This window comes from Haliaeetus leucocephalus, unplaced genomic scaffold, assembly GCF_000737465.1.
Source record: "Haliaeetus leucocephalus isolate CR32 unplaced genomic scaffold, Haliaeetus_leucocephalus-4.0 Scaffold808, whole genome shotgun sequence".
Lineage (NCBI taxonomy): Eukaryota > Metazoa > Chordata > Aves > Accipitriformes > Accipitridae > Haliaeetus > Haliaeetus leucocephalus.
In genome coordinates, this window is record NW_010973244.1 from 4,817,982 (window position 1) to 4,839,354 (window position 21,373).

Genomic DNA, 21,373 nt, shown 5'->3' on the forward strand with positions numbered 1-21,373 from the left:
CTTTGATCAGTTTGAAAGAATTATTCTAAAGAGTCCTACTGCAGGTGTTCTTCCTGAGACAGGAATTTCGTGTTTGCTTGTGATTTTTCTTATGACTCTAAGCATTTGGAGCCCTTTTAGCGTGTAGAAAGGATCCACATGCTTTTCATTGATGTTTCCCATATTTATATTTGGTTTAGATTTTGTTGCTCATATCATGGGCCACAGAGCAAAAGGTTCTAAACCCGGGATCCTTCAGGAAGAAGATCGTGACTTAAGGTAGTGATTTGCAGAGTATGGACTCTGCCTGGGGCGAATAGGAGAAAAGGAAAGGAAAATGGCTAGAGATTTCCTGTACCCTAGTTATCATTGGTAACTGCATCAGCCTTTGGAGTTCTTGATTTTAGTGCATACAAAGTATTTTAGATAAGAGTCCTGGTTTCAGCTGGGTTGTCTTCCTAGTAGCTGGTACAGTGCTATGTTTTGAGTTCAGTATGTGAAGACTGTTGATAACACAGTGATGTTTTCAGTTGTTGCTCAGTAGTGTTTAGACTAAAGTCAAGGATTTTTCAGCTTCTCATGCCCAGCCAGTGAGAAAGCTGGAGGGGCACAAGAAGTTGGCACAGGACACAGCCAGGGCAGCTGACCCAAAGTGGCCAATGGGGTATTCCATACCATGTGACATCACATCCAGTATAAACTGGGGGGAGTGGGGCGGGAGGATCGCCACCCTGGGACTAGCTGGGTGTCGATTGGCGGGTGGTGAGCAATTGCCCTGCGCATCATTTGTACATTCCAATTCTTTTATTACTGCTGTTGTCATTTTATTAGTGTTATCATTATCATTATTAGTTTCTTCTTTTCTGTTCTATTAAACCATTCTTATCTCAACCCACGAATTTTACTTCTTCTCCCCATTTTCTCCCCCATCCCACTGGATGGGGGGGGAGTGAGTGAGCGGCTGCGTGGTGCTTAGTTGCTGGCTGGGATTAAACCACAACAATAAGTTATTTTTATTTTCTTTCCTCTTGACATGTTCAGAGAGTACTGCGGCTACAGCCAGAAACTGAGACATGTATTAATGTTAGATGACAATAGTACTAATTTTCCTTTTTTCTTCATTTTTTTTCCTCTAGGCATTGTTTGCTGAATCTTGACTTAACATTATACATGTATTTTGTTCCTTTCATAAACATTACGACTTGGAAGCATATAAAAACAAATCCAAAAGATACAAAATTATATTAAATGCATACTTTTCAAGTTTCTATAATTTTTAATGCATTTTGTGATGTTTTAACATGTTTTAAGGACAGCTGAAGACAGATTTAAAGAAACCTTAGTATTTTGTTGTTATCCAGTCTTATTTCTCATTATTGGGAAGTGCATTTGAGTTATGGAGAACTATAAATGCTATTTGCAATTAACTATAACCCCAGCATTAAACAGATACTGAAAGTATACTGGAGAAACACCTGATTATTTAACTTTTGTCTTCAAAATTTGTTTCTTGTTATCTCAATATACAATATTAACTTCAAATTTGAAGCAATTAATACACAATAACCAGACTTTATTCCCTACAACTTGATTTACAATTGTGTTTCTGGAACAAACTATTTCAGATATGGCACGTGGTTTGGTTCAGGGTTGTTTCTTGCATGCTAATAGTCTAGGCAGAATGGCAATGATCTGAAAAGTAGTCTTTGGACATTTCTGTCATTTCACATAGGAATGAAAACTACTCATAACTGAGAAAAGTTTATCTTAAAATTTGACCATCCTGATTTCCTCATCACTCAGAAGGAAAGAATATGAAAACACCAAGTACGGTAATTTTGATTTATAGTTACAAATTGAAATCACAAATTCAGATTTTCTGTCATGGGCAGAGAACATTGTTTATATTAACGTATAACCAATTAAGAGCCCAAAAGCTTTCATTATTTTGTTGCTATGTCTTTACTGAATATAGAAGATTCTAAACAGTATTTAAGATAGGTTTTGCCTTTGTCCTTTTTCCTGCAAGGAGTTTCAGAGTCTTATATCCGATGCCCTAAGTCTAGGGGCATAGAATGACACTGCTGAGTTTGTATCTGCCTCTCAGAACTGCACTCACTAGTAACAGCCTCAACGTCTTGGGTTGCAAAGTTTCCTGTAAGTAACCCAGTAAGTAACCAGTGGAGTTGTGTAGAAGAGACACAAGAAGCTTTGGGACCAGACTGGTGTACAAGGAATAAATACTGTTCTGAAAATTACTTAAAAGCTATTTAAAAAAACATCAATGTGTGTGAAAATTGCCAAGTACATCAGTACTAGAGAGGAAAAGAAAACAAGGACCACACTGTTTTCCTCTGTGCTTGCCATTCTTCTCAAGGTGAGAGCTCCTGTCACTGTTGAGCTCTGTAGCCGAGCAGCCAGTGATCAGAGAGCTGTTGTTATTATTTCACTAATGATTGCAGTTATGTTTAGTTACTTTTGAAACACATTCTTCATGTCTCTCATTCTACAGAAGATGTAGCAAAAGTAATTTTTGTCTATTAATGAATAAGACCTAACAACTCCCAGGGTCAAAAGCAGTTTTTATTCTGTCTCTATAACCGTATCACACTGCGTTTTGTATTCTTTTTCTTTTAACGTGAATCAGTCACTAGGCAACTTTTGGAACTAAATTTTTGATTATATTCTCCATTTTGTAGAATACATTTATATTGTACCCAGGAAAATTTATGTTTTACTGTGTAGCCAGTGAAGAGTGGCAAGCTTTTAATTTAGTTCCTATCTCCCACTTTGCCTCACTGACCACAAAAGGCTCAGATTTCTAATTTAGGCACCCATGTGAATATTTGACTAAGTGCTTAATAAGTATTATTTTATTTTTACAACCCCATAAAACAAATGAATTTTTACTGCCTATTTTATATGTGGAACTGAGACACTGAAAGATTAAGTCAAAACTACCTAATCATTTTGTGTGCCCAGGAAACTATAATAAGTGCCACTGAAAAGTTTTTGCAACTTACTTGTCTAGCATCACATGGGTGCTGTCACAAAGAGAATCTAGCTCCTGTGCTGTAAGGCACACCCTATATGTTACCTTCATGGAAGACAGTCCTTTCCCATCTGCCAGTCCACAGGTTTGGATGCCATGCATGTTTTAGTTTCTCATGCAAGTAAAGGAACTGTCTTCAAGATATCAGTCTTATTCATTATGGATACCCCAAGTTATCCCTGGAGTGGGTCTACCGTGTGACCTGAAATGTCTAAGCATTAAAATCTGTTTAGTTTATTTAAGACTAAGAGCAAGTTAATGATTACTCCCCAATGTGTTAAGAAATTTTTACGAATGATGCAATTACTTGACCTTGACAGCAAAGATGTAACTTTATTCAATGGCTTGAAGGTTGTATTTTCACAAAGTATATCTAAGCGTAAATACTGGATCTTAACTCTTTGGAACAAATTGCCAAAGACAAGGATAGACTTTCATCAGCAAAAGTTTCCAGATCAAGCTTATCTGGTTTTGGTTTTGAATGTAGATATGGTTAAAAATGGAAAAAACACACCAAAACCTCAAGGTACTGCAACCTCAGTTGTTTAGGGTATTAGAATGGATAATCACAATTTTCTCTTTGGATATTGTATGAATCTCTGGGGAATAAATAACATGTAATCATGGAAATAAATGAATACCATAATGTTATTCAGGAATTCATTAAGACTCTGCAGGAAACATTACTTCTACTAACAGTGATGACAGCTCTAATGTTGTTTTAATATTTTGGTGTATATTTTAGATTTAAAAAAAATTTAAAATTTTCTCCATTTTGTGTCATCCTGACGAGAACCTACATGGTTTAACATAGGGATTGAAATCTCTTATTTATTATGCAGACCTGAAAATTATCTTCTAATTTTGTGAATATTGGTAGTAGAAGTTTTTCATACTATGTTTGGTGTCCACACCAGACATTTGCTGGTCAGCTATTTATCACATCTCTGGAATATTATGTTCAATTTCAGGATGTGGAGAAGTATGACTTTGTTGGTGCCTTTGCTGTGATACCATCTGTGATGTCCCATAGATAAAACTTAACAGTATCCGTATGTTTGTATCCTCCTGTTCTTGAGTCTAAAGGTTAGGAGAATAGGGGGATTAAGTGGATTTGTGGGGAAAACAAACAAAAAACCCCAATCTATACACATGTGCACTCTCTGATGTCCTACCTCAAATATTCATGTAATATAAAGTTAACAAAGGATTGCTGTTCTTCTGGAAAGCAGTCATTTCCTAGCAAAATGCACAGGTAACTCAGTAAGGTTTCTACACTTAAAGAGGTAGGAACAATTAGTATGCAGAAGTATGAGAAAAACAATTTATTCTTGGGTTTAGGGTGTATAAGCAGGGTGAAGAGGTAGTTCTTTTTTTGTTTGGGATTTTGGCTTTAGGCTTCATTACTCAAAGTAAATTAAACAAAGATAATATACTGCAATAGTGCTGGGAGAGAATAGAGTGTTTCACTTGCATCCAGTTAATATTAATCATGTTCTGGAAACAGTGGCCATGCTGGTATGTGGTTTTTTGGTCCTGGTTTGTTTGTGTATGGGGTTTTTGTTTGTTGGGTTTTTTTAAAAGAAGAACTACAAATATCAATACACCAAGTTAAAACTCAGTGACAGATCTGAATATGAAACTAATTTGTAAATTTTATTTTAAGTATCTGAAATTATATCCAGGTGTCCTGGTTTCAGCTGGGATAGAGTTAATTTTCGTTCTAGTAGCTGGTATACTGTTATGTTTTGGGTTCAGTATGAGAAGAATGTTGATAACACACTGATGTTTTCAGTTGTTGCTAAGTAGTGTTTAGACTAAGTCAAGGATTTCTCAGCTTCTCGTGCCCAGCCAGCAAGAAGGCTGGAGGGGCACCAGAAGTTGGGAGGAAACACAGCCAGGGCAGCTGACCCAAAGTGGCCAATGGGGTATTCCATACCATATGACATCATGTCCAGTATATAAACTGGGGGGAGTGGGGCTGGGAGGGGATCACTGCTCAGGAACTAACTGGGCATTCATCAGCGAATGGTGAGCAATTGCATTGTGCATAATTTGTTTTGTATATTCCAATCCTTTTATTATTATTGTCCTTTTATTATCGTTGTTATTATCATTATTATTTTCTTCCTTTCTGTTCTATTCAACTGTTCCTATCTCAACGCACTAGTTTTACCTTTTTCCTTCTGATTGTCTCCCCCATCCCACTGGGGGGGTGGGTGGGGAGTGAGTGAGCAGGTGCATGGTGCTTAGTTGCTGGCTGGAGTTAAACCATGACACCAGGGTATCATATCTTCCTCTATGATTCCTCCAATTCTCTGTCTTCAAGATTTAAAAACTTTTTCTAGGAATCAATGTACAAAACTGAAATCTGTAGGAGTCATCTGTGAACAGAAGATGGAATTATCCCTTAAAGATTTCTTGAGGCTCCTGTTAAAATAATAAAAAATAAATGTGCTTGTATATGAGATCAAGTTCTTTTTAAGTATAGCAACAGTTAAGCAAGCTATAAAATGTTAGCATATTTTGTTATAAAAATCAATAGTGTTATGTTGCTGAATCATTTAGTTTTGCTTGGAGATGTGGAAGGGTAAAAAGCAACAAATACAGCTTTTGGCATTATTCTTTGAATGTAGTGATAATTACATGATATTATACCTCTAATTATGATGCATACATGGTTAGACTATGTTTTTAGCATATAGAGACAGATTTTGAACCTGAAGGTAAACCCCCTAGGAATCAGTAGAGAATTTAAGGGAGTAATGTGATCAAAATTATGGGTCTGTTTAAAAAATGCTAGGAAATATTTTGAGCATAGAAAAGATGTGTATTCAGTTATATTAAAAGCCTGTTACTAAATGTTCCTTAGTTTGAGTATGTGGGTAGTTTTTCAGAAATTGGTGGTGCTACACTCATAACATAGGTAACTTGCTTAACAGAGATGTGTGGCTGAGGGAAGGGTATGGATAACTATTGAAATTGGGAACTTACTGATATCACTGGGAGCAGAATCGAGTTTATATGAGCACAGAGTACCATCAGCAGCATTATAATGTTTAGTTTATCCACATGTTGCTAATCCTGAGCTCCTAGGAGCTCTGGTCATTTTATAACCATAAGTCTCAAAGATGAGATTCAGCACCTGTTGAGGGTATGATTTGAGGGTTTCATCATTTGGGATAAGGGAAATACCTGCTATAGCTTTTCATTGCTTTCAGATACTGTTTTTCTGTTTAGATGCATTACTGTGTGAGATGATTGTGAATGATGCTATAGAAATGTTGGTTTGCTTTGAAGATGTTTGTTTTGGTTTGGTTTGTTTTCAAGGAGAGACGACAGTATGCAAGCTGTAGTGTTACTGATTGTGCTGTTCAATAGAGAGAATGAAGAAATGGTTCTTCAAGCAAAAGGCTACTGCTTCCCATCTCCTGTTCTTACTCAACACAGCACTAGCAATGTGTCAAACCTGAGCTAAAATAGACCAAACACAGATTTGTTTCTTTCTGAAACATTCCTGTTTATTTGCTATTTTTCTTTCCTTCTGCAATCAGTTTTCTTACCAGCTGTTGTTTTCTCCTCTTTTTTTTCCCCCTTCCTCTTTGAAGTTAATCTCATAATATTTTCTTTTACCCAGTCCTTTTATTCTTGCTGTTTCAGTTTACATCATACATTTGGGCTGGATTTTCATAGGTATGGAGCTGAGAAATGTTTCAGCAGCAGTGAGGTACTTAGAGCTTGACTCGATTTTCTGATGAAGTTAAGGTTTTCTTTGGAAAATGTTCATGTTGTGAAACATCTTGGTTTCTCTGAAATCTACTATGGATTTCAGTCAGCTTGTGCAGAACCAGTACATGTGTGAACTTTTCCAGGGTCCATGGATTTGGGCTGCCCTGCTCTGCCCAACACCCTTCCACAGCACTGCTGGCCGGGAGCTCCCAGCACCCAGCCTGCCCTGCTCCTCTTCTTGGTGGTGCAGGGTCTTAAGAACTCAAGTGAAGAACAAAGTTTTCCAGATTTTCTTTGCTGTGCAGGCAGAGGGCTGGCAGCCATAACCAAAGCTGTCAACTTCTCAAGTTTGTAATCCTTCTAGTTTTTGGAAAAGTATTTGTTTTGGAATTTTGGGGGATTTTCTATAAAACAAAAATTTTAAGGTTTAGCTAGCTCCATACTTAACTCATCTTGGAGTCCTCAAAGAAAACCCAGTTATGTTTCCCACAGACATCTTCTATCTGTCAGTGGATGTTTCCATGTTTTATAATACCACACTTTTATTAATGTGGCTTTACATGAAAATCCTGTTTCTGATTATGAGAACCATTTATAGAGCTCTAGTACCATGGAACATAGACTCTGTAGTGTTTTCACTACTGCTGTGTCAAAATAAAGCTAGAAGCCTAGATTTTTTCATAAATTCAGACCCATAAATTATTCCCTCTTTTGCTTAAAATGCCAATGGCAAAATGTAACTGTCAAGAAGTACTATAGTAAGTATATAATTAAAGAAATGAAAAAAATTACTAGTAATTAAAGTTATGGAAAAAAAATTAGTCCTTCCTCTTTTAACTAGAAAAGAAATGTCATCCTACTATTCCATGCATTGTCCTATTTTTACATCACCCTAGAAAGAGCATACATTGAAGTAATTTTAATAATTGTCTCTGAATAGATCATTAATTTGGATGGAGAATTCTTCACCTGAATTAAGTCAGGTGAAGAATTAATTTTCCCCTTAAGCAAGTTAGGTTCTCTGGTATATATGTGATGATTTTTGGGGGGGTGAAGTGCAGTTTTTTTCTCTGCTTCACTAAGAGTTGAAAGATTGCAAACATCTTTTTGTTCATTTGTTTGAGTATCTGAACAACATTCTTTCATTCTTTTCCTCTTTGGTTAAAGTATGAAAACTTCCACTTTTGTTCACTTAATAACATTTCTTTTCATTCAGTCTTGAGCCTCCTTACTTCAGAGGTGATTTTTTTAATGCTGAGACTTTTTTTTAAACCTTTATTGTAAAAGGTAATCAAAGTATTTTTCCAAAATGAGATTTTGTAATGAACTTGCTGTGTCCATAAAGTTGAGTACTGAATGTTATTGCAAAACTGTCCTTTTACATGAAACTAAACCCATTTTTCTCAGTTTTACTTAAATAATAGTATTAAGCTTTATGTTACTTCACTACTATACTTTACAACAATACTACTATAAATTTATAATTTAGCTTTAACATTTATTATTATTTATTAGAATATCATTGTTCTGTAAATACAGGAAACAAAATTGAGTCCGAATCTGAACTTTCCCTAACTTTTCTTCCAAATTTCACAAAAACTTACCTTCGCTTTGCTCAGGTTCTTTGTTTATGCAAAGTAAATTATACTGAATGTCTCTACTGTGTCTCTATGTACAGTAGTGTGACTGAAGCATATTGATAAAATGATAGTGAATTTCAAAGTTCATACAGTTATTTTTGCTGCTGCTTCTGCTGAAGAAAGCTCCTGTGCCAAAAGCTTTTTTATTTTAAACTTAATTAAAATATATTACCTGTCCTATAAACTTTTTGAAAAATACTTGGAGCTGAACAAATTTTACTCTTAAGGCAGACAGTTGCAAAACTCTTAGTGAGTACTCTTGAAAACTCCATTCAACATATGTTCAAAAGCAGTGTTTAGAAAGGATTTGGGGGAATATTTTCTTACCTTTCCTTATTCTTATTTCTTTGCTGTCCTGTGGAACATTGCCTTTGAGAAAAATGACTGTTACTCACAACACTCCCGATCTTTTCATTGAAATGTGAAACATAAAGCGGGTTACAGAAGTAGGTATCCAAAACAAGAGAAATTACTTGTAGAACAGAGGATTTTGGAGTTGGACTGGTGAGACAGTGCTACCTGTTTTACAGACAACTGAGCCATTTTGGTCATTTTCCCAGTTTGGGTTAAAGAAAAACCATGTTACCCATGAAAAGCAGACATTTGGCAATAATACTTAAGTGAGTTTGTGAGATTAATAATCTGTAAAACTTGTTTAATTTATACACGTATTTCCCCCTTTTTCTGAAAAATAGTTTTGTAAGGGGGTTTCTTATTGTACATTTCTATACTTTTTTTTAACCAGATTCACTCCCTCTTTAAAAATAATCTCCTATTAGAGATGTGGGTCTAAATTATACTTTTAAATCTTATTAAACTGTGTGTTAACCTTAGCAAACATGTGGCTTTGAAAATTCTATAAACTCAATTTTAAATGAAAACCTGCCTTTCTGAGTCCACGTACAAATCTCAGTCAGAAAAGGAGATTTTACAGCAATAGTACATAATTCACAAGCTCCTGTAAATTGATTTTTCAGCCTTGCAATGATGGATTTTGGCTTGATGTTTGCATTATCCACAAAGTGTATATTACTGTACCACATTTATCTAAATGAAGGCTGTATTTAAAAGATATTGTTCTGCTGGAGACTAAATGGAATGTGTTTTAATAATCTGGGAAACTGATGACAGACTGCCCTATTCTCTATTTACTGTGTCTATGCATTCAGCACAGGTTATGGGATCATATACCAACAGACACCCTCAAAATATCAAACACCTGATGGTTTCAGCTCTAAGTCTTTCTGACAAAGGACTGTTAAAGCATAAGTCAGGGCACAAAGTTTGGAGAGCTACAGAAAATAATTTTGATTTTGAGAATCATTTTTCATCAACCATTTAATCAAATTATATAGAAAATATCATGCCCTCCTATATTCAGCTTCCTTTGCCCCTAATACTTCTAACAAATTAAACAAACAAACAAACCCCAAAACAAAACAACCAGCAAAACCCTACATTAAGAGAGTTTTGATAAGATTTTGCTAAGCATCACAAAACTAAGATATGCCCAAACAGAAATTACTTTTGAAATATGGAGCATTACCTTGTATGCTCACTAAAATATATATTTTTCAAGGATCAAATTCTTTATTCCCTCCATGAAGTTCTGTGATTCCTAGAACAAGACTAAGAGGCAGCTGTTCAATAGGATTTTTTGTCCTCATTCAGTGTATGCTTTCCTTTGTTGTTTGTTGTCTTCTGTTCAGCTCAGAAGACAGAACTGCTAATTTCCTTATAAATACTTACCACTTGAATATGTATGTGCTTCATAGACATTAATTAATGTATCTTACAAGCTCAGCTATGAAGTGAGGAGTGCCATCATAATCATTAGCACATCAATAGCTGCAGTACAGAAAAATTAAGGTGCATGTAACTGTTATTATATGTCATATTTGTTGGATTCCACCAAGGAAGGGATCCTGTGGATCTTCCTTACATTTACCACCACCTAGATCTACAGTGCACTGTACAAAATAATTATTCGTCTAAGATATCCTTTTGGAATAAGTAGTATCTAGGCATGTAATTAGAATTAGGTATTGCTATATCTGTATGTAAGGGCCAACTTAAATTTTGTGTCTTTCAAATTTTTGTTGACTATATTTTGCAGTAGTATTGCTTACAGTCCAGTTGTTTCTTTCTTTTTTTTTCATTCCACTATCAGTATTTATTATAGGACTTTATATGGATTTATTCAGATGGCAGCTGTGTAGATACTACTACTACTGAATATTTTTTCCTCTGTAGCAAAAATATCTTTTTTTAATGAGGATGCACACAAATTTCTTATTTTCATAGGCTCTCTAATAATGGGTCACCTTTTCTCTGTTCATTTATGACTCTCTGTTCACTGTTACAAGACACTTATTTCTGTTGAAAATTACCTATGAAGAGGTGTGAAAGTTCCTCTGAAAATACTGAGAATAGCTGAATGGTAGTCTTCAACATCTGCCATCAGTGAATGGATTGTCCATAAACTGACAAGACAAAAAAGATGGTCTATTATGTTAGCTAATAGGTATTGTTTACTTTTAAGCTTGATGCTATGAAATATTTTACCAGTAGGTACAAAACTACAAACCAAGTGTTAAATATCTACTTCACTGACTTTCAAAACTCCCTTGAGAGCTCTTGTGTCCTTTCCTGACTTCCAAAGTTTTATTAACCAAAAATAAGCTGTGCTGTGGGTGACAGCTATGGTTAGGAAAGAAACTGGACACTCACTTTGCAGCAGGTAATATACATCAGAAGTAAAGGAAGATTTTTAAATTCTTAGAAAATTGAGAAATTGAAAGGGTCCCTGTCTATCGTAGGAAGCGAGTTGTTTCAGTGTTCATATTTACAGGAAAATTACTGGTGTGTGTAATCTTACTGATAGAGGATGGGTATTGTCTTCTCCAGAACAACCACTCTGGGTTGGACACTTTTATTAACATGTTAATAACTGAGTAACAGATTAGTGATGCAAAATGGATTACTCTCTTAGCTAGCAGGAGCTGTTCCATGATTTCAACATATCTGTTGTGGACAAAGAGGTCTCAATGCTACTGTTTTGGTATTCTTGTGAGACTTTGTAAATCAACTGTTCATTTAGTCACTATCAAAGAAACATTTAAATGAAACTTCAGTGTAACCTAGACACTCAGAGGACTTCACTACCTAATGTTTTCCTTCAGAACCGAAGCTTTATAGCATGTGAAGTAGAGGTAATACAATAATTTTCTTTTTCTGCTTCTTCTTTCCCTTAGGCATTTCCTGGAAACACAAACTCTGATGGTGTGGTCCGACATGATTTACAACATCCAGTTATTGCTCGCTATGTACGGATAGTTCCTTTGGACTGGAATGGAGAGGGCCAAATTGGGTTAAGAATTGAAGTCTACGGCTGCTCCTATTGTAAGTTTTTCCATGATCATCCTTTTTTTTTCTTTTTCCCCCTAAATAAAAACTGGGTTTGGATCTCAGATTAAATCTGAATCTCAAGTACTTTTTGCTTAGATAGATTAAGATGTTCCAGGATCGCTAGTTATATTGCCCAGGGCTTCATGAAATATTTATTGTAACCTTAACTCTGAGTTTCTAGTTTGTTCTTCTCTGGAAGATGCAACATTGGAATTCGCAAAAGTGCTTTGAAGTTGCTCCTTTTTATCTTCATGGTTTCTTTTGCAGAAGACTTTGGCTATTATATAAGCTTGAATGGGCCAGTTGAGGAAAAGGTAGTATTCAGACAACTGTCATGTTGGGTCTTGAGGGGAACAACTGGGAAACAGGACATAATTTATTGCTTGGTGCTAGAGTTAAAATTAAAGCAAATAAATAAGAATTCTATCACAGGAACTCAGATTGTCTAGATACGTGACATGTTTTTCAGAGGTTTTTTCTTTAGTATTTGAATATGACTTTAGAATTTCATTTGAAATCTGGATGAGCAATGGTACAAATGCCTCTGAATTTAGGAGCAGAACTGATTATGGTTTAAGAAAAGCAAGGGTAATTTCTAAATGCCCTTCTGTGAATTCAATCCAGCCAATGCTTAAAGAAAATCTACAAACCTGCAGAAAATTAAGTATCTGATGTCCTATTTCTAAGTATGTATTTTTTATGCAGTATCCTGTCTTTGTTGGTGTTTTAGCTGGAAGGAGCTATTTGAGATTTGTCTTTTAATAACCAGGTGTTAGAATAAGGTGAGTAAGGCATATGGGAGCCCTTTGCCACCCTAACTAGCAAAAAAGAACACTTTGTGATTTCAGTTCTTGTTTTGATTTGGATAGATAGTCAAAAGACTATGTATTTTCATTTAGCACCAGTAAGAACCACAAAGAATAGAGTTTTGGTATTATTTTTCCTATTTCCACACAATGAATTAAAGCCCTATTTTAAAAATTTATATTAAACCACAGAGAATTTCCCAGTAGCTGCAGTAACTTAGTTGAGAAATCAAATCATACAGTCTGTGGTGTTGATGCTGCTGTGCTGAGGGCATGCGTTGGTGTTAGATACATTCGTAAAAAGACAACAGTGTATCTGAGGAACTGTGGGTTATTCTAAAGTTGATTCTTAAAGAGAAACTGAGCTTCTGAAGTTTTAGGTACCACTGTGATTGCTTAGTACATGGCTCTTAATAGACAAGTATTTACCATCATACTGCTAAAATGTTTTATGTGCAGTTTTAAGTATACCAACCACTACAGCACGGTTAATTTTGCACCATGAAAAATACTTACTTTTAAGTATACCTCCTTACTTGTTCATCAGATGCAAATTCAGGTGTTTGATACAAGAAACCAACATCTAGTTTACTGTGAAATATGACTCTCTTTAACAGAAAAAAATGTAGCAGAATCAAACAATAAAACCCATGATCTTTGCTGCAATATTTACAGGTAAAAGTAGTATTTTTTTTGTGATGAAATAGATAGACAAAATACTGTAGGTACACAACAGCATGCTTTTAGAGGCTTAAAGTAAATGTGAGAAAAAGTAAAACACAGCTTGTTGACAAAATGATTCCGGTTGTTTGATGAAAAATTGCTTGCTTGACAGACTTTTGGAGGAGAATAAAAAGCATCTCCCGAGGAAACAATGTATGGAACTATGAATATACTGATAAATGTGTCTTCACAGAAGAACTGAGGTGGCCAAACACAACTTTGTAATTTTACTGAGAGAGTATTGCTGGTCTGTTTGTATGAGAAGTGATTTCAATAATTGTTGGGAGGGGTTATATAAGATTAATAAAAATATTTTGCATTTTTATGTGTATAGGGTCTTTTCTTTCAAAAACCCTCCTAAAACACAGTGTGTTTTTTACATGCAGGAATTGGGGTGTCCCCAAAATGCTATCAGTAGATAGCAGCAGAGCAGTTGAGAAGAAGGACTAAAAATTCACTGTGTTAAGAGAGAGGAAGGCAGCCCTGTGGTATGACTAGTGGAACTAGGGAGTAATGTGTACAAATTCCCAGCTTGTCTTCAAATGCATCATTTGGAGCCAGGTGTATAATGCTGCATTGTTCCATGTAGACGTGTCCTTTGGGAGAGGCAAAGTTTTTAACCTTATGATTAGAAGTGCATATATTTGCATATAAATATAAGCACTGGCATTAACCAGTATGATTTGCAGATTAATCCTAATGTCACTGAAGGAACTGGCCATTTAGGTAACCAGTAATATTCAAAGCCTGATTAAAAGATAGGCTTCTAGTCAAATCTGCCCCAAATTTTGGAAACATTACCTAAATAAAAAGGCTGCCCAATATGTCGCAATCATAATTTTTCTTTAAGTTTATAGATTCATATTGAATATATTCTTTTATTTAGATATTTTAGAGAGCACGTTTTGCAGATACAAAAATCAGGTATTTTCTCACAGTGCAAGCAAGGTTTAATTGGGAAGCCATACACTTAGTGATTACAAAAACTTTCCTTGCACACTACTGCAACCAGGTCACTAGTCTCAGAGTATTAAGAAAAATACTTCATCATATTGAACTGCTTATTCAAAAGTCAGGTCATTAATTGCCATATTTTCTGGTTCCTATTTTGTCTGGGTATGCATATAAGATACACATTTAATTTTTTTGTACCAGAGGTGAAATTCATGTTCTTCCTTGCCCAGCACATTAAAGTTAAAAAAGAGGTGTGATTTCCAGCGACTGATTAGAGCTCACATCTGTGCAGAGAAGTTCATAGCATTACCAAATCTTCTTTCACTTTTGTTTTGTTTTGCTTTAAGTTTGAAATCTGGGCTGTCTTTGAAACTGCACCGTTGGGTTTTGTGTAGATGAGATCTGTGGGGCTGTCTTCTAAGAGAAGAGCTCACAGACGTCGCCAAAAAAGAATTAGGGCCTCACTCTACAACGAGATTCAGAATGAACATTGTATTTTTATCTGTGAATAAATGGTGACATCGCATTTAGAAAAGATTTTCATTCTCCACAGGGCAAAGCTAATTATGTCTTATTTTAAAAAAAAAAAAAAAAAGGATAAATAACTTGCTTAATGGCTATGTTAATGGAGGAGTTTCATGAGAACAACAAGCTTGGAAAACAACAAATACACTATTATGTAATATAAACAACATTTTTTAGTCAGTGGGAATTTTAGCTTTTATTTTAAAATTGTCTATTTCATACACTGTAAAGGAGAAAAGGGTCTTTACACTTGCAGTGACATCATTTATCAAAAAGCAAGTCACAGAGAAGAAAGTAATATAACCAAAGGCAAAACATCCACTGAATCAGTTAGGTCAAAACTGATGGCAGATTTTTATTTGTGCTCTTTTGGAGACAGAGAGCAAGACACGTGATATATATCTTCTATCACATCCACATTTATGAATTTTTGAGACAGGCAGCAAAGACATGGCTTCTGGAGGCTATGACAACTACAATATAGTACATTTTACTACTGATTCGTGAAGATCATAATAAGCTCCTGCAGGATCATTGCCATATGAATAGTTCCCTTAATCTCCATCCTGTGGCAGATGAATGCCTACAAAAATGGCAATAGTGATATTATTGCATAGTCTTTGGCTACGCTTTTCAAGATAACTGTATGAGGCCTTCTGGGTGCTGAAGTCCTATGAGTGGAAAGCGCTTACTGATACGTCTGTTCACAGAGTTTTTTGATACGGCTGTGTTGATTTTCTGTACGTCTGAATCTTTTTGATGCAGTTGTACATCTGATGGTAAGAATTTTCAAATTCCAGATGATTCACTTCTGAAGTATAGGATATACTTGAAAAAAATCACTTGAAGATGGCAGAAAGTCATGCAAATACTCAATATACTCAAGGCAAATAGGTGGCAGGAACAATGATAAAGCTCCATGAATGGCTGCAAACTGAGCTGTTTCCATTCATTGACCAGCTCTGTTTGCTAATACTCAGGAAGCAGTGGGACTGAACAAATGTCACCTGAGCTGTGTTTGCAGATCTGTTCATTTCAATTATTAGCTGTACCATTGATTTTGTGCTATGTCAAGTGTTAACTGTTTCAGTTTCCTGATGGGTGACTGATTTTTTTAAGGAGGGTGGGAAAAGAAGGGAATATAGTAACTACAGTCCTTAGGGTTTTATGAAATAATGTTTGTATGGAGAACATTTACTCTCCAGATAGTAAAGTGAACAAAAACTTGGTCATGAAAACATGTTACAGGAAAAAAATAAGGTTTGGAGATGCTCTTAGGGGATGAGCCAAGTGAATGTTTGCAAGAACTTACTAGGAACTATTGAAGTGCTAAAAACTATGAGCTGAACAGATCTTTTGGGTAATCGTTGGTGTAGTTAATCCTATCTGCCTCCGGTGACTTTGACTTAAGCCATGGTTTCCTTTGATGGTTAATTCCACATTCAGCTATACTCATTGTTAGGAAATTTTCTGTGATACTTATTTGAAATGTCCTTTGCTTGGTTTTGTGCTATTGGCAAAAGTGAACTATCTATCTCTCATTCGCTGTCTCACATGGTTGCCATACATAGTTAATGAAAGACCTCCATCCTGTCCAGAATCATCTATTGCATCCAAACATCAAAGGGACTATTTAAGGTAGATGAGAAAGCCAATATTACTTCCCTTGTGTGGAGTCTGATCAAGTTTCACTTGGCCAGATTCAGTAGTATACCCTGGACATTTTGTTTCACCAGCATATAGCATTTTAAAAAAAAAAAAAAAAAAAATATGAGCCAAAGTCCCTTGACGTGTCATGATTGCTATTGGAACACTCTGTGCTGAATAAAATACAACTCTATATGTATATAAATGTATGCATACATATTTCTGTTACTACACTTTTGGTACCTACGTGAATATTCACCTAAATGGTCAAGATACTAATGAAGTCCCGTAATGTGCGTAAAGGATTCCCTGCCTCTTCTTATGATAATTTATTACTTATAATAAATGTGCCACTAAGTTGTCTGGTCAGACTTTTCTGACTATCTAAGTGGTGGAACTGCATAAAAATATTAACTGGCAGAAAGTAAAAAACATTTTGAAGTGTATATTTTGTGAAATCATGTTACCATATTTCTAGCAATTTTATGAAATCGCTGTAAGTAACAGTAACTGAATATACAGGGATTTCAGTGTGTGTGGGGGGGGAACCACAGAACTGAAACAATCATTTAGCAGAGGTCCCTGTAAGCCAGGTAGCTTTGCTTGTGACAGTGGATGGGACAGTTAAGATTTCTGCTAAACATCCAACCTCTTTTACCCTTTTCTCTTAAATTTCAGTGTTTTTGTACTGGGTAGTTCTATACCTATTTAGGTCTATGCGTTTGATTTTTAGCCATCATCTTCACAGCTCATCAACGTCAAACATAGCTTGATATTCTCTTTCTGACACTAAAGGTGCATGGCTGAATACTCACATCTAAACTGTGGAAAGCGAGTGAAATGAACTGTTGAACTTTTTCTTTGCAGACTTTTAAAGATCTGTTTGAATATGTGTTCTATTTGTAAGATTGCTTCTTTGTTAGCATACTGTCTAGCTTTTTGCCATGCAGGAGATATTTTTTTTTCCCCTTAACAGTCATGAAAATGGATACCTTTTATCCTCCTTGTATTCTCAGGTCATGGTAGTCTTTAAACAGTAGAGTTTGCAATTTAAGACCAAAAATGCTGTCTTTATAAGCATTCTCAGTACGGATTGTTTTCTTCCATCCCCTCTCCAGAAAGAGATGGTTGTGATTGTTCCTACGTGCATGTTCATATATTTTGTCATGAAAATAAGTAAGAACAGGCTTCAGTCCATTTATTACCTTTGGTTGTTACCATTAACAAATATGGGTCTCTTTTGGTAGTAGATACCACTTAAAATTTAAAACATCTATTTTCTGCATTTTAAAAATATAAAAAAAAGTTCTAGTATTTGTGTAGTGCATTAAAAAAATTTACTTGTAAAATCAGAAGATTCAGGCTAAAACAGAAAAAAAAATTTCCAAATACCTATTTAATTTTAACTGTTTTTTTCTAAATGGAATATTTCAGAAAAATTTGACATGAGTTTGTAGTAAAAAAAAATCTTGACAACATATCTTCATGTTTTATTCTTTACCTTTTTGTTAATCTGATGCAATATGAATTTTTTTTCTCTCAATTTATTGAAACTGGCAGCAAACTGAAAAGCCTGTTATTTTTCCATTTCTAGTTGTAATGAGGTTACTGGTAGATATTCTCAAGCACCACAGCTTTGAGAACTGCAACAACCGTGTGTATTCTTTACAGGTTCATTTGTTAGCTGCCAATGAATGTATAATCAGTCAGAGAAAAAAAAGTGTATTTTGTATGAATACATACCCCACCAGCTTGTTCAATTGTATTCGCAGGCAGTTTTCAATTACACTTGAACATTTTTTCAATCATTCAGCATTTCCTTTATAAGGATGTATGTAGCTGGTTGTTTGGAAAAGCTCTTCTAATTTTTTTCCTGTGGAATGGAGAAAAACTTGTCCCTGCTAACTAAACAAAATGTATGGCCAAATGTGATAAAATCTTGCAGATTTTGATTAAGGTTTATTAAAGTTGGGTCTGGCTGTTCTCTTGTGGAAAAGAGCAGACTAACATTTTTTAATAGGTTTTCCAGTAATTGCCCACACACCCCGCCATAAGGGTCTTCCATACAGTGGTCTGTAATCAGTAAATAAGATGATGAATATTTAAAAAGTATCCTTAGGATCCATAAACATCTTAAAAAATAGAAAACGGAAGTAAAGTTACAATATACTTTTTCACAAAGTAAGGATGGTAGCATTCAGGTAAATACAGTCAAAACCTTCAGTCTAATCACAATAGTTTCACCTTTAATCTTTTGTGCCTGAATGAACACTCATGATGGTTTTGCCCAGCATTATTTTCTTGCATTTCTGTAAGTGGTGATTGATCCATTTGTCTGTGATGACTTATTCACTAAAGAAATCAGGTGGATTTTTTTCTCTTGAAACAAAAAACTTCGGCAGTTTTCAGACTACAGGCCTTGGTTCTGTGCCATTGATTTGGAGCCCGAAGGGCCTCACTGGTATTTGTTTTCCTGCATGTCTGGAATAAAACATATATTAAGGATGCAGTTGCTTCCAGGCTCGGTTCAATTTATTCTGCTCTTTCCCTAAAGTTTAGGTGAAGATGATGCATTTTGTATTTTATTTTAAGCAAAATGGCAAATGGAGTCTTGCTATGACTAAACTCTCATTTCCTATCTGCCAAAGGTAACATTAGTGTTCTTTGATAGGAAACCGCATATCTTAAAGGGTCAAGATTGCTGATGGGAAATAACCAAATTTAACTCTTCATAATAATACTTTTAGAAGGTAAAAATGAGCCTTGGAAGTTATATGCAGTATATCCCTATACTGAGTTGAGTTTCTACACAAAGACCTATTTTAAAGTCCCATCTTTATGAGAACAGCTTTGGAGAATTAGGTCACTGTGATGCTAACTTCTCCCCAAATCCTCTAAAACAGGGAAAATGTTTAGGTTTTTCCATCTCATAAGGGTGACATGGTATGCTCACTCTCTAGTGGCCAGTAAGGGTTACCTCTCCCTTCACTCCCTGCTGACATTGAGTGCCTTTCAAGAGAAGGGAATAGTTCAGCTGGAAGGTACCTGCAACAACCATCCATTCCAACTGCCTGACCACTTCAGGGCTGACCAAAAGTTAAAGCATGATTATTAAGGGCATTGTCCAAGTGCCTCTTAAACACTGACAGGAATGGGCAATGGCAGTCGATTGGTACCTTCCATCCCAACCTATGGCTCTGGTTACACTTTGGCTTTCCTCCAGGCTGCAGCTGTTGAAATCGTCCCTCCTCACACTCCCCGTGTTTGTGTCCAGCCAGATCAAGTCCCTGGTCCTCCTTGCTGCAGAGCCTCACGGCTGTTAGCTCTGGCGCAGAGAGGGGACAGCTAATAGGGGTGGTCTCTGGGCTGCAGGGTTGGTTTCTGCCATGGCCTGAGAGAAGAGTAACAGCACCAGGTTTGTCCTTGGGAGCCGGGTGGCAGAGGAGGTGTCAGGGACACCCAGCAGCTGGCCCAGTGCATGGCCACCAAGGGCAGGGACAGCCCCCTGGGCCTCCTGGGCACAGGGACAGCCCCCGGGGCCAGCACCCCAAAGGCCTTCCTCCGAAGGATGCTGGGCGGAGGGGCTGCGCGTGGGGGGCCCCATCACCCCGGTGTCACAGTGCCACCACCCGGCAGTGGGGCAGTCACAATGCCCCGGGGCAGTATAAAAGGGGCAGCCTCCCGTGCCCCGCTGCCAGAGATGGCCCGGGGACAGCCCGAGATACCTGAGAGGACGTCCTTGAGGAGCTGGTGGAATTACTTGCCGGGCGCTGAGGGAGGAAGACCGGAGGCTGCACCAGGCTGCTGGAGGTTCTCTGCTGCAAGGCTACCTTCCAGCAGGGTCATGTTCAAAGCTCATCTGAAAGATGGAAATCCTTTTCAGCTGGATAGCCATGGCCAGACAAAGGCAATGCCTTCTTGAGGAGCACTGCAGAACTCACCATCTTCATCACCTGCGGAGCCAGGGGCAGCAGCTGTAAGAAATGGGATGCAGAGATGTTGCCAGGGGTCCCGGTGCTTTGGAGCACCCACTGGTGGCCCGAAGGCGTGGGAAGGATTCTTGCCCCCAAGGTTGATCAGGCATGGGGCATTTGGCCACTCTTGAAAGCCCCCGAGATGGCTCCAGGTTGAGGGAGAACAGGGCTTTGGCATCTATCTCCTGGGAGGCATGACCAGCTTGTGGGACGTGAGGAGGCAGGTCTTGCTCACTTGCTCAGGGAATAGCCGATCGCCAGCAATGGGGTCAGGAAGGAATTTTCCCCCAGGGCAGATTGGCCCTGGTCCCCGGGGGTTTTTTGCCTTCCTCTGCAGCACTGATCATGACCACTTGTCAGGGCTCTTCCGGTCCGTTTTGGCTAGGTTACTGCCTGCTGCTCGTGCACCACAAAGATGGCCTCTTGTGCCCTGCAGCTGAGGGGAGGAAGGCTTTTTTTCCCCCACAGTGGGATAGCAAGTGTCCCCAGGGTTTTTTGCCTTCCTCTGCAGCACTGAGCACGGCCCCTTGCCAGGGCTGCTTTGGGCCGTTGTGGCTAGGTGCCCGCTGCTCATGCTCCACGAAGGTGGCCCTCCTGCCTCGCGCATCCAGGGGGAGGAAGATTTCTGAGTCCCAGGGCAAGCTCCAAGGGATGCTCCTGGGGGTTGCTTCTTGTCCTCTCTAGCACTGAGCACAGCCCCTTGTCAGGTCTCCTCTGGGCCCTTTCGGTAGGTCCTTGCCTGCTGCTCTTGCACCTCCAAGGCAGCACTTGTGCCTTGCTTCTCTCGGGCTCTCTTGCCTCTTGCAAGTTTGTAGTGGGAGTGAGCTGCACTTTCCAGCTCTCCCTGCGTGCAATACAATTGCTGGGCAAGCACAAGAGCACTTCTCATGCATCGTTGGCCAAGAAGCACAGCGGAGCAATTTTTGGAAGACAAAA

At 37.4% G+C, this 21,373-nt stretch overlaps 1 protein-coding gene across 1 annotated transcript in view; it reads left to right on the top strand.

The window, feature by feature from the left end:
* CNTNAP2 (contactin associated protein-like 2) overlaps nucleotides 1-21,373 on the top strand; it is a 1,206,765-nt gene that overhangs the window by 514,643 nt on the left and 670,749 nt on the right. Inside the window, exon 4 of the mRNA XM_010581816.1 lies at nucleotides 11,655-11,802. Coding sequence (XP_010580118.1) covers nucleotides 11,655-11,802 — 148 coding nt within the window. The remainder of the gene's footprint in view (nucleotides 1-11,654; nucleotides 11,803-21,373) is intronic.